At 36.9% G+C, this 13,514-nt stretch overlaps 1 protein-coding gene across 2 annotated transcripts; it reads left to right on the forward strand.

The window, feature by feature from the left end:
- Window positions 1-63: 63 nt before the first annotated feature.
- On the forward strand, window positions 64-10,609 carry LOC103718060 (uncharacterized). Of its 2 annotated transcripts, XM_026808835.4 has the most exons (10): window positions 66-394; window positions 671-735; window positions 1,967-2,084; window positions 2,434-2,523; window positions 2,617-3,425; window positions 5,414-5,587; window positions 5,670-5,786; window positions 9,477-9,656; window positions 9,790-9,836; window positions 10,108-10,609. In XM_026808835.4, the coding sequence occupies exons 2-10, from the start codon at window positions 688-690 to the stop codon at window positions 10,412-10,414; spliced, it is 1,890 nt and encodes a 629-aa protein (XP_026664636.4). In that variant the 5' UTR covers window positions 66-394; window positions 671-687; the 3' UTR covers window positions 10,415-10,609. The 2 variants fall into 2 exon arrangements, with proteins under 2 accessions (XP_008804923.4, XP_026664636.4); XM_008806701.6 differs by having other exon boundaries at window positions 64-394; window positions 2,434-3,425.
- The last annotated feature ends 2,905 nt before the right edge of the window (window positions 10,610-13,514 follow it).

The raw sequence follows: 13,514 nt of genomic DNA on the forward strand, positions 1-13,514 counted from the left end.
TATATTTATTCTACACAGATATCTATATATAAGATATCAAATATATTTATATTTGCTTTAATTAGGTACGAATATAAGTTAGATATTAATTATGTCCATGTCTTTATCCAGTTCATTCCATCCGATGGTTGAACAGGTGGCAGCCGCCCAGAGTAGGAGCTATTATTATTATTAATCGTCCATTTACCGTTACACTAAATCCTCCCCCAGAGACCAAGAAAACGCATGAGGGGCCTCGGCCTCCGTTTAAATAAATGCGAAAAAGCATCGTTTAGATTCCCGGGACGGACGCTTCGCTCTCCTTCCCCTCCCCTTCCTTCTCGTTCCATGGTCCTTCCCGCTTTCGATAGGGTTCTCCGTCTCGATCGACCCGGGTTTTGATCGCCAACGCTTGGTTCGTTCGCCTTCTTCTCCCCCTCACTCTCTCACTCTCTGTGTTCTTTGATTACTCTGTTCGACTACCACCTTTTTCGGATCTTATTCCTATTTTAGGTTTTTTTTTATGTCGTTTTCTTTTTGGAGATTTTTAGCTGGGATCTATAGTTGCTGATGCTGTTAACCGTTATTCCAGCTGTGCTTGATCTCATCATCATCGTTTTTTTTTTCTGTTTTTCTTTTCAGTCTTGCAATATTTGTTGATCAACCTTCTGAATTCCTTTACTTTTGGCAGGCTGATAACTATCAGGGATGACTTTCCAGTCTGTTTTTGGTTCACTGCAGGAGGTTTTCCCGCAAGTAAGTCATCATTTTTTTTTAATTTTTATTGTTCTTTTAATCATCGAATTCATGTATTTTTCAACTTTTTGAATTTTAATTGCTGTCAGTTGTAATGTGTTTTTGTATAATTGCTGAATAGAGTTTAAACAATTGAGAAAAGGGTAGAAATTGGTGCTTTTGTATCTAAGGGGAATTTGCCCTGGTAAATTGATTCGAGGGTCGTGAAACCCTGGACTGGTTATTTCTCTTAACAATAAGATCCTAGAAAGTGCAATGAGGGTTTCATAAACTTAAGCATGATCGATTTTTGATGAATTCCAAGAAACAATATCGCTTAAAGTTTGGCTTTGACTTGATGTTTTTTTATGATTTCTGATTTTCCCTTTGAATTCAAACAAATTTGGTTTCAGTCTTTCCACCTGTCAAGAGTCCTCAACCAAAGGAATTTCATCCATTCCATGGCAAACAAGCTTTCTTCATGGCTTTTATTCTATGCTAATTGTAGCTTAATATCATGCACTTCGATCTGCAAACAAGAGAAATAGAACCTCTCAACAAGCCATGAACACAATGTTCAATCTTCTCACTTCAATCAGCCCACTCTAAAACTCCCACTGAAGTATTTATTCTCCATCATGCCTCATGTGTCTATGCCCAAAAGAATTTTATGTCTCTCCACTGCAAAAAAAAAAAAAAAAAAAAACAACTTATGATTGTTTTGAGCATATCTTGCTGGGGAAAAAAAGAATAAAACAATAGAAGAAAGAAAAAGAACTCATATAGTCTCTCTTAGTCTGCTATCCAATGATATATAATTTCTGTTCAGAACAGATCTGGACACTTGAATCTATTAGGACAAATCTTATACATTGAATCAAATATAAGCAATCCTACCCATCAACACATACAGTTATAGTTAAAATAAATATATGCTACTCCTCCAACTCGAATAAATGAACCAATTAAAAGTACTATAAATTTGTCTACATATGTATGTATGTATGTATTTTATATGTACGGGAAGACATGGAGGAGGAGGAGGAGGAGGAGGAGGAAAAAAATATTTTTTCCAATTTTATTATAGTTTTTATATTTTTTTTATGTTTATTTTATGTACTTTGTTTCACAAGTAATTACTTTTTTTCTCATTTTCTCTTCCTTTCTCTGCTTCACAGGGTATTGTACTTCTGAAAATTTATTCTGGTTGTCTTTATGCCTTGGAATGACGGACTTTTTTCCCTTTCTGCAGATTGATCTTCGTATACTAAAGGCTGCTGCCATTGAACATGCTGAGGATGTTGATGCTGCAGTAGAATTTATTCTTACAGATGTTTTACCAAATGAAATGGAAGATTTATCTGCTGAAGGCAAGACTGCTGTTCTATGTCTGATTACTATATCTTTTTCAGAACCAGATGCATTAAAACAGCATGATGCCTTCTTATTCTGAATCCATATTCTATAATTTTGCACTGCACCAGCTATGCCTTGCAGCACTATGAGAATATTTTGTGGGTTGCTTTTATAACTATATTTGCTTTTATAACTATATTTGGGGTGAGGGTTGTTGGCTATAGTGTTTTTTTGAGATCATATATGCGGATGTATATGCGCATATGTGCATCAATGACTGTTTGCATGTGCAGAAATGTGTGTGTTATCTACATGTTTCTTTACTTGTCATGCCTAATGGTAGATTATGGTTTGAAAGTGTAGTTGGTCCAGGCAAGCAGGCTGTTCCAGTGGAACTTGAGGAAGTTGACGAAGTTAATATGACTCTGTTTACAGAAGGAGATTTAGTAAGACGTAAAAGAGATTCTGCTCATCATACTTCTGCTGATGTCAATTCATCAGGCATGGTTGAAGCAGTTGATGATGGTTCACAAATTGGATATGCAGGTGATCCAAAGGAGCCTGGTTTTTTCATGCCTCATTATGAATCTTTTGATGCAAACCTTTATCCAAGTCCACATTCATTACCAAATTTGGTGGATAATATAACTGGTGTAACTTCTGATCTGAAAAATGGTGCTCTTCATGTTGACAACTTCCTGTATAAAACAATGGTTGATGGTGGCCTTTCTGATGTCCATGATGAAAATAACTCTGACCAGTTAACCTCCAATGCCAACCTTGAACAAGATTCTTTAGGTGAACACTTACAGTTTTGTGTGAAAGTAGCAGAAAATGTGAACGATGACGGGCTAAATGCTGAAAAAATTATTGCACTTGTTGATACCAATGATAAGAATCCTTCATCAGCAAATGTTGAAAAAAATCTAGATCTAATGGAGTATGGAGCTGCTGTAGAAGTTGATATCAACCATTATATAAGTGAATCTGAAGTGCAGCAGTCCCAATGTTCAGTTGAACCTGCTAGGAGCCTGGATCTATATGGATTAGAACCTAATGATACTGCTTCATCTACTTTTATCTCTGGCCAAGATATCTTGCCAACAGTTTGTGACAAAAGCTCTGATTCTATGGACTATGGAGCTGAAGTACAGAAGGGTACTGGTAATACTAGTAGTGAATATGAACAACAGCAGTCAAGGTGTGTATCCAAGAATGGTGCTTTATTAGCTGTTGAGAGTCAGCTGCCTTCTGCTGATGACAACCACCGACCATCCACTTTAGCTACTCGATCAGGTCATCTTGTTAGCATTGAGTTTCTGGAAGAATTCATTACTGATGCCAAAAGCAACAAGGTAGCACATCTGCCATTTGGAGTATTTTCAATCAGCAATTACATCACTTCTGCAAAGCAAGAAAATATACCAAAAATTCTATTGATGCATAACAGATTTTTAGTTAAGACATTGGTAACTCAGTTTCTTTGTGTAATAAATTATTAAGGGGTAAATGCTTCTGTAGAGCTTTCTTGACTTAGAGTTCTGTACCATAGCTAGATGATGAAAATGATGACGGTAATGTCCTTGTCATGCTACAAAGGGAATGAATATTAACTGAAAAAAAATGCTATGCAAGAAAGAAACTATTCGTGATGCCTAGTTTTTAAAATTTTTAGGTTGTTAATCATTATAGACCTCATTAATAGACAAAATCTTCCAATAATTATCCTGTGACACTTAACCACTTAAATTTACTTTTATCTAGCCTTATGATGGTATAACCCATGATTTTGCGTTCTTGATATTATTATCATTTGCCATTATGTTATTGTATATGTGAAATGGAATACATCATGACATAAAATTAGTAAGGATCATCAGCTTCTATCTCTATTGCATTCTCAGAGATTCACCTCTGTCTCATGCCAATCTAGGTTGTTACAGTACGTGCTGGGCAGCAGGGGTCAGCATGGTCAACACCCTGATCCATGTAACAGGAGTTTTAAACTATTAAGGTTAATGTTCTTACGCAAGAAGTAAGTAAGATGTGTCTTTATAGTCTTTAAGCTGAAAGACCTGCTCTTAATAATGGCATATAGTCCTCTCTCAAACCTATGCTTAAAAAGAGTGGCATTCTTATGGTGTTTTCCTATCCTTTTGGGACCCATGAAGCAACTAATAGGTGCATTATTTTCATCGATTGCCTATCGCACAATAAATAGCTGACTGCCTTTGGGAACTTCTTGATAGAGATGGAAGTGATTTGTTCTGGGCCATTGTGGTGGAAGTTTTGTTAACCTTAAATATGATGCATGAAGTAGAAAATACATGATCCAGGTTTCAAAAAGCATCTGTGGCATGTGGGCAGTCGAGGTAATAGTGCCTAAGTTGTATGTGGCCACTTAAGCAGGTGCCTATGCAGTAGATATTCAAGAAAATATTAAATGATAAATAAATTCATAATAACAGTTGATTGGATATCAAATTTAGAAATAGCTGAATAATTGTAGAGGAGGTGGAGCGCAACATATCCCGTGCTTGGGCTTATGCTGGCCACTTCGATGCCCACTACGTAACCTGTCTACATACAAAGGTGTCCTCACACCCTAAGTGGGGTAGTTAGGAGGCTGCATCCACACATGCTGCTGCATAGACAGCTTTTCAAAACAGGCCATGAAAACCCAAATTTACCTTGACTCCTAATATTTTTTCTTTCTGGCATTTTTTCTTTGATTTTAATCTTAACTTTATGGTGTTGTTTGCTATCATTTTCATCGAAAGGTGTGGTTGCTTTGCAGCGACAATGTTGGTGGATAGGGTACCAACAATGTGGTAGAGATAATGACGATGGCGGTAGTGGTGTGATGCAGGCAGTGATGATAGCAGTAGCAGCAGTGATGGTGGTGGTGGTAGATATGCCATTGATGTGGCTGAAGCAGTGATAGTGGCTACAATAGTGAGGGTGGTAGCAACAGTGATAACAGTAGCAGCAGTTATGGTGGCGGCTGTAGCGGTGGTAAAAACATAGAGTTTCTTGTTTTTGAAAATACCGAAAATAAAATTTCTTACTTTCATTTTTGCTAAAAATAATTTTAAAAAATAAAATATTGAAAATAAAAACAATAGTGCCATGCATGTTTTTTGTCTTGGTTTCTGTAATTTTGTTTTTAAAATGAAAAAGAAGAAATACAAGTGATGCCAAATAGGTCCTAATTGTGTTGCAAGTATACAAAACTAATTATAGTAATTACAGTTTTTCTAGGTAATTTTTTCTTTTCTATCTAGTTAAATTCTTGCATAGTTCTATAAGGGAGCTCTCTAACTTTTCTAAGAAAATGGTGCAGAAAAACTTACTGTCTGCCAAGGAGTTGGTAACTAATTTGATGAAAGAGATAGAGTTTCTTGAGGAGAGGGCCAAACAGACCAAAGAGGAGGCTTTGACTTCCAGTCAAGATATTCTTCTCAAGGTGGAGGAACTCAAGCAGATGTTGAAACATGCAAAGGAAGCAAATGACATGGTTGGTTGTCTCCATTATTGTTGTTTTTGTTTTGTTGATTGCTTGAGAGGGAGAACTGAAGCATTTTACTTGTATTTTGCAGCATGCAGGAGAAGTTTATGGTGAAAAGGCTATATTGGCAACTGAAGCTCGGGAGCTTCAATCCCGGCTTCTCAGTTTGTCAGATGAACGGAGTAAATCTCTTTCAGTCATTGAGGAGGTGCATTTTTGACATGCGGCTATGTTTTTTTAGACATATTAAGATATGCTTACATGTACTGATAGGTTTTTTGTGGCTATCCGTATCTCCTATTCAGTTCAATTCATTGAATGTTTGAATGCATTAGATGGATTCTCCAATCCTGACATCGCATTGATTATTTCACTTGTAATGTTATATAATGCGGAAGGAAGTAGACTAAATGTTTTGAATGTATTACTCATTGAAGACCACATGAGAAGGTAGGAAAGGTGCAACTTTGAGAATCTTAACAGTGTAGTAAAACATACCTAAAAATTTATACATTTTCTAGTAATTGTTTGTTGCTTTTCTGTTTTTATATGCTTCACTGGCTGAAAGGTACTGCAATTTTGTGGTTGTGTAGGTATTTCTTGTTTACTAGTATGGTTACTAAAACTTGAAATTGATAATGAGATGCCTCCAAATATGGAGGCTTCCCAGATTCCGTCAGTGTCGTCTCTACAGATTCTGCCTTTATCCACCATGGGTTTACAAATGACTCAGGTGAAAGGTGTAGGCAACAGACCAGAATTCTGGACCTGCCTTAGTCGGCTACCATTATGGCTCACAAATATGCATTAGTGAAATATATTTCTGTTACCATGGTGAATATAGTGTTCGGTAATATGGATTAGTTTCATTCAAGATGATTGCATGGCTTGTAACTGGTGAAAGCACTAGATTATCGCCATGCTTGTTATGTGTATGATGAGTCTTTTGAAAGTCGAAGACTCTTCTTGACTAGACTTGAATCACTTGATTAGATAACACTTTTATCAAAGTTAAGATAATAAAAAATAACCTTATAAAATATTTTTAAGTTTTGGGCTGACTGGAAGGACTCAATCACTCAAAACACTTATAGCAGAGTCAATAATTCAAGATACTAAGCAACAACCCTTTAAGAGTTAACATTGGTCCAGCTGGCTATCCCATTTGGCCAACCTGATTGTTGGTCCAGGTCACATGACCTAAAACCCATTGAACTAGAGTTTTGTTAGACTTATAAGCTTAAATACTGTATAGATCAAAGCCTTCTCAGTTGCTGAACTGGCAATCTTTGTTGTTCTTTAGGTATTTTCTTATTCAAATATGATAGATCCTTTCCCAGTGAGTAGGAGCCTGTCTTGAGCTCCAAGAGCAATATATATTGGATCACGAGATTATGTTTTCTTAAGAGCTATTGATTATATGCATCCATGATGGGTCATGATGTCATTTTTTTCAATGTTTGATCCTTTCATTGATTGGACATTTGTCAAATTAATACTGTAGTTTAAGCACACTCTAGATGGTCACTTGTTGACCTGCTGTTAAACATTCATAGTATGATGTAGCTGTCATATTCTTTTCTTTCCCTTCTTGAGGAGCTATACATGTGCACGCATGTGCATGCACAAACATATATGTATCCATTTACATATATGCATCTGTAGTTCTGTACACAACTAGATGTATGTGTGGATGTTTTTGTTACTGCCCACCTTGCTATAATTGGATTATTTCAAAACAGTCAGTTTTCGATTTATGTTTTGAGAATCTGCCTTGGGTAGTCAAACCTGCACCTTGCTTTCATGATCTAATATATTAATTAGTCATGTAGTTCTCCATCTGTTGTTTTAGGCACTCAGAGCCTGGAAGTTGCTTGGCCTTTTACATTCTGTCTTCGAGATGCAATTTATGCTGTTCTCTTTTTGCCACCTTTATGCATGATCAAGTATCTTTCTCAAACACCATTGTGCATCCTCATCATAAGATGTAATTTCTCAAACCTTTGTAAAGTATCATAATGTTGTCAAATTATTCCTTGTCTTCATTGTCATATGCAAAAAAGCAGTTGTTTTGATATGATAATGGTTTAATATGATGTTTACTTAAAGTCTATCTTTGTTAAGATCTAATTAGATCTAAAGTTAAAACTACAAATTGGCAGAAGTGAATCTGAGAAAACCGGAGAGACTCTGAGACCAATTCTTACTGTCTAATTGAATCATCCATAGACCATATAAAACATCGTTTCTAAATATATTTGCTATGGGTGTCTAACTTAGGTCCTAAGTAATATACAGGACTTTTGTAAGACAACCTGTTTTTGATAATTGATTAAACCGAAATAAATTGGTTAATTTACTCCTAAACCATGTTATTCTGGAATAAACTTCTCCGCTCTCTGTGGTGGAATTGTTTACTTCAGGTTAGGTGGGAAAAGGTAGCTGTGGGTTGAAGTGAAATAAGTGGATTAAAGGGGCTTCTGTTCTATTTAACCCTCCTTTTTTCCACAAACCGAATGCAACTAAAATGAGTTTTGGAAATACAAAATAAATAATTGTTATAAATTATAGCTTTTGGAAATGTTTCTTTATTCTATTTAACCCTCCTTATGTCTATTATTGTATAGTAGGCCCTTGATAACTTGATATGTCTTCTCCCAGAATGCATACCAAGGCTCAAGAAAGAGACCTGTTTCATTAATCATTACAGTATGCTATGTCATTTCCAATTGATCTATGGTGCTACTATTCATTTATGGCACCATTTATATGATAATGGGCACAAAGCCCTTCCCTGCCTCCTCTCTCTCTCTCTCTCTCTCTCTATCTCTATCTCTATCTCACTCTCTCATGTGTGCACCCAGAGATGCACACCGAAGTGGTTGAAAGCATCACAGCAGATACTTCTATGGGAACATGTTAGTTGGTACGTCTACTAGTACAATCTCATCTGGTTCATCTTTTCATGTACTTCCATGTGTAACAGTAGTCTCTGTGGCCTCTTTGGCCCTTCTTGCTAACCAATTTTCCACTTTCTTGGTTTCCCATGTATATGTACCATTTGAAAGTTTTGAGACCACTATTTTTGATGATGTTTTGCATGTACGGGGAACAAATACATCGATAAGCTACTCCTGTTTTATATATTACTTATTTCCTGCAAGAATTTTTTCATACATAGCTTGCTAGCATTCCCCCTCCCCTCCCCCCTCTTCTGTTTTTGAGTAGTAATAACTTTCACAGTTTGATTACTTTTATTCCTTATCATGAAACCCTTTGTAGCACTTCTGTATTGGGATCTAATGCACATCTGGAATTTGTTTTAACCATCTGTTCTCCTTTGCTATCCATTCGGTACAGTGTTGTGTGGTCCTAGTTCCAACTTCCACTGGTCATGAGTTCGAGTGTAAGTGGTATGCTCATACCACACTTACCTTATGAGTTGCATGTAATTACTCTTTAACAACATGAGAGTTCTGAACACTCCAGGGCACATCAAGGTGTTCATGCCCGCATAGCATCTTGTGTTGTTTATCTAATGTTGTCTCTTCTTTTCTACTTCTTTCTTGGCTGAATTCTCATAGTGTGAATATTATCTCTGGTGTCAGATAATATTTTAAGCTTTTATTAGCCAATATCTCAAAGAAGGTGCTTATTTCTATTCTCTCAGATGGTTTTCAACCTTTGCTTCAAATATTGACTTTAAATGTCTCCATCAAGAAGAATTTGTATGTTATTTTTTTATTTGATGTTACACAATTTGAATACTAATGGTTAACAAACAAATCCTAACTTCCAGAAGTTTGAATTTTTGCATATTGTTTTTTATGTTAACACTCGTGTCTTTTTCAAGTTAAAATTAACCTAGAGATGCAAAATGTTGTTCACCTCATACTAGATACGCCGAACTCTTGAAGCACGGAGATATGCTGCAGAGGAAGAAATGGCCGCAGCTGAGCAGGAAAAGCTTGAAAGAGAAGAACTGGCTCGCAAGGCTCTTAGCGAACAAGAACTCATAATGGATACCATAGTGGGGGAGTCAAAGAAACTGCAACAACAAGCAGAGGAGAACTCCAAGGTTTCATTTATTATGCTTTGTGCCCATTGAATATCTTAGTAAATGATATCCATATATATATGTCTCTGTGTGTGTGTGTGCAATGAATGCTACAAACCAGCCATGCTATAATGCTCTTGTTACTGTTTTGCAGTTGAGGGAGTTCCTGATGGACCGTGGTCTCATTGTTGATGCATTACAGTAAGTTTTTGTGCTGTCATTTACTGTCTCTTAGTTATTATTCATAGTAAAGTTCTGTTTAGCTACTTTATGAGTGTCAGATAATTTTATGTTCTTCATGTTGAGCTGATTACCTGAAAATTATAATCTCTAGCAAACTAAAGATCTTTCACAACATGGTGATAATCTGCATTTTTTTATGGAATTTACATTCTGTATTTTATGGACGTGATATCAATTTCTAGTGGAAATTAAAGATTGCTTACATGTGCTGTGTGTTTGTCTTCTTCAGAGGTGAAATAGCTGTTATCTGGGAGGACGTGATGGTGCTCAAAGGAAGAGTTGATGGGCGCATACCTCCTAGTAGATCACAAAGATCGTCGACTTCCAGCTTGGCATCTTCATCCGGTTCATCATGCCATAAGAGCACACATTCATCAGATAGGGTCCTCCATCATGTGGATTTAGCTGACCAAGGTTCCTTAAAGAGGCAGCAGCTAGAAAATAGTAACAATAATGATAAAGAGAATTATGTTGGTCACAATCTCTCTATGCATTATCATGACGATTGGGCATTTTTCGAATTCGAGGCTTATTAGATTTACGGCTAAACCCTTAGCGAAGATGACAGAGACAGCTAAAACTTGTTGAAGTTTTGATGACATTTACTAGGTTTCTCTCTGACTATTGTATTAAGGGATGGAAACATAAGCACAGAGTTGTATATAAATAATTGGTCGTAAATATATCTTTGTATTTGGATTTATTAATAAATAAATTATGAGATAAATGCACCTGGAGTTCCAATGTTCCCTGTCTCCCATGTCAAGATCAGGCTGATAATCTGAGGTAGTAAAACATTGGGAGAACCAGAATGGTAACGGAAATTTCTTTAGCTGCAAAATAGTTTTTGGGAGCAGGATTCAAATGCCTTAATTTAACAAATATTGATCTCATAAAAAACATTCCAAATATTTTTTCTTTTGTAAAATTCCTTTTTTGTCGGATCTAACCCGATAAACATGGCACAACATAACCCAACAAACCCGATACGAAGGTAAGTTTCGATTAAGGTAAGTTTAAGTTAAGAGCTGGAATATATGATGGTAAGTTTCGATTAGGGTTTGCCCTCAAGCTGACTTAACCCACCCAAGTTGCAGCCCTAGGGATGCCCTACATGCATGTGTGTGTGTGTGTGAGAGAGAGAGAGAGAGAGGTCATATTAGCTCACGAAGGGAGTGCAGTCGGTAGAGGTGGCTTGCCCAAGAACTAATCAGTTATTTGTTCAGGGAGGGGAAGGGTCAGGACACCTACAAGTTTATTTTAGCAAATAGCTTGGCAGCTTACTCTTTTAAAGGCAACTAAACAGCATATCAAATCAAAGACCATCCCTTGATTCGCGATATTTGAATAATGATGAGAAACGAAGGGTTGTCCAGGCGAAGCATGTGTTTAGAGAAGTCAACGGGGCTGCGGATTGGGTGGCCACCTACGTGGCTAACCATGCCAATAGCACCCTGTGGGTGGAGGATGGGAAGCTGCCTCGGGAGCTCCATGATATTTTGTTTTCCGATTTTATTTGGTGCATCCATACACATGTTGTATGAATCACCCGGTCTAGCAAAAAAAAAAAAAAAAAAAATCAAAGTAAGATGTTCATTTACTCGTGCCCAAAATTGAAAGCTAAGCCAACATCAGAACAGTGACTCCAGAATTTTCCTCTGTTATGAAATGCAATTTATTTCCAAGGTAATTTTTGTTACTCCAAGCAATAGGAATTCAGAGAGCAGCGGGCTACGTCTGATCCAAACTGACGCCAGCTTTGTAGCACCTCTTTAAAAACAGAAGTCCCACCAACTGGGACACATGCTCAAGTAGGAATGTATGCATACAATTAGTATATATTTTCAAATCCCTCACAGTACTCACATCAAGAATATTAACTATTTCTCCTGGTATGGAAACAATATAAATGTAAAAGGGCTATTTAAAAAAAATAATGGGTAAGTAGGTTGGGGAATCCAGAACAAAACAGAACAGATTCCATAGAGTAGAACAGGAAAAAAGAGTAATCCTATGACATGACAGCTTGCAGGTCTAAAACTTTTCAGATGTTTTCCAATATTAAAGGTCTAGTCCCCCTTCTTCCGCAACTTTTACCATCTGCATCATATCTCATCGTCCATAGCCACGGACTTCCACCCACCAATATACTAACATGAGATAATCTAAGAACCACACAAATAGCTGCCGTCATTGTTGCCTTGGACGGTCACAATAAATAAAACACATATTGCCCAAATGGAGACTTACCTATCCTTTCTTTTTCTTATTTTATTGATCCAAATCAAAAGTAGGAAAAATAAAAGAGTTTTCTTGCCGGGTACTAACATGTCAAAATGCATGAATACAAAAAATAGTTGATTATAAGAGCTAAGAGAAACAAATGAATAAAACATATTCGGTTAAATGACACTAACTACTCCTACTGTCTTCAGTGAAGATAATTTGGTCTGGCTGGGAGGTTGAGCTCCAAATTATCATTTTCTAGTATTGGAGGAGCAGTAGTAGATTGAGTTGGGTAGTGTGGGTGCGGCTGGATCGACACATTGTAGGATACTTTGTGGAAATCTGGGGCACATATAGTTGAGCTAGCTTAGCATGAAGGAAATGTCTGGTTGGAAATATCTAGTAGAGGAGCTACAAGTATGATCCATCAAGCTGCCCGAGATTTCCACCTGCTGAAACCAATTTACCAGCAATGTATATGAATTCCATGATAGAATAGAAAACTATTGAATGCCTAAACAAGAAGTCCAAGGATCAATATTTGTTTCCCCAACCTTGTTGTTGACATTGTGAATGTTTGGTGCTTCTCTCGAATCTTTGATCAAAGGCAATGCAAGGGATGCCTCTGTACCTTCCGATGCAGCTCCAGAGAAGAAAAAAGAGCACGTTCACGCTTGTAGATAGCTCAAAAGAAACTTAGAAAAAATTATGGCCATTTTGAAGAAAGAAATCTCACAACCTGTTCATGTAGTTTGTAGGAAAGAGTTTAGGGAATTGGTGAATGTTTACTTTCATAAACATGAAAAATTTGTATGGACATGAGAGGGAACTCAGAATTTACCAAATAACTTTCTTGGAGATAATGATAAATCTCTTCTCTAACTTCACAAGGTCTTTTGGATGATAATGGTGGGGTAGAAGTTTCAGGTACAAGAGCCTGCAAATAGAGTGATTATCATAATATAAGAAGTGAAGAACAACACAGTAAATGAATATGAACAATTCATAGAATGACTGAAAATTTGATACATTTTAGTCAACTAGTGCTAATAAGTTGAATGAATGAGACTTACTAGATCACCTATACCGATGTCAAAAAGGCTGGACCTGCGCTTCTTTTTATTCAAATTACTCTGCCTAAAAATATATTTCTGAGCATGACTGGCTACCTGAGTTGGAGTTCTAGTGGTAACAAAATTTCTTGGTATTCCCCTCCAGTCCCCTTTACCAAGCATTTTAAGTCCAGCTAGAAATTTCCGATGTTCTTCTGTCCAAGGCACGCCTGAAAAAGAAAGGAGTGAGATCAATAATCGGCAGACCATGCCAGTACCTATTACAATGTCAGTATGCAGTACGGTACAAAATGGCAAGGTGTACCGAGTCACGGTACAGTACAAGACAACATACCGG

This window comes from Phoenix dactylifera, chromosome 17 (genome assembly GCF_051530095.1).
Source record: "Phoenix dactylifera cultivar Ajwa chromosome 17, Ajwa_hap1_PhDact_Kaust_v1.1, whole genome shotgun sequence".
NCBI classification, from domain to species: domain Eukaryota; kingdom Viridiplantae; phylum Streptophyta; class Magnoliopsida; order Arecales; family Arecaceae; genus Phoenix; species Phoenix dactylifera.

What these genes read in the sequence shown, in the direction of transcription:
- LOC103718060 (XM_008806701.6), top strand. Translation starts at nt 688, where the DNA reads ATGACTTTCCAGTCTGTTTTTGGTTCACTGCAGGAGGTTTTCCCGCAA. An exon ending in TGCAGGAGGTTTTCCCGCAA is followed by an intron (nt 736 to 1,966) that starts GTAAGTCATCAT and finishes CCCTTTCTGCAG; the next exon opens with ATTGATCTTCGTATACTAAA. An exon ending in AAGCAGAGGAGAACTCCAAG is followed by an intron (nt 9,657 to 9,789) that starts GTTTCATTTATT and finishes ACTGTTTTGCAG; the next exon opens with TTGAGGGAGTTCCTGATGGA.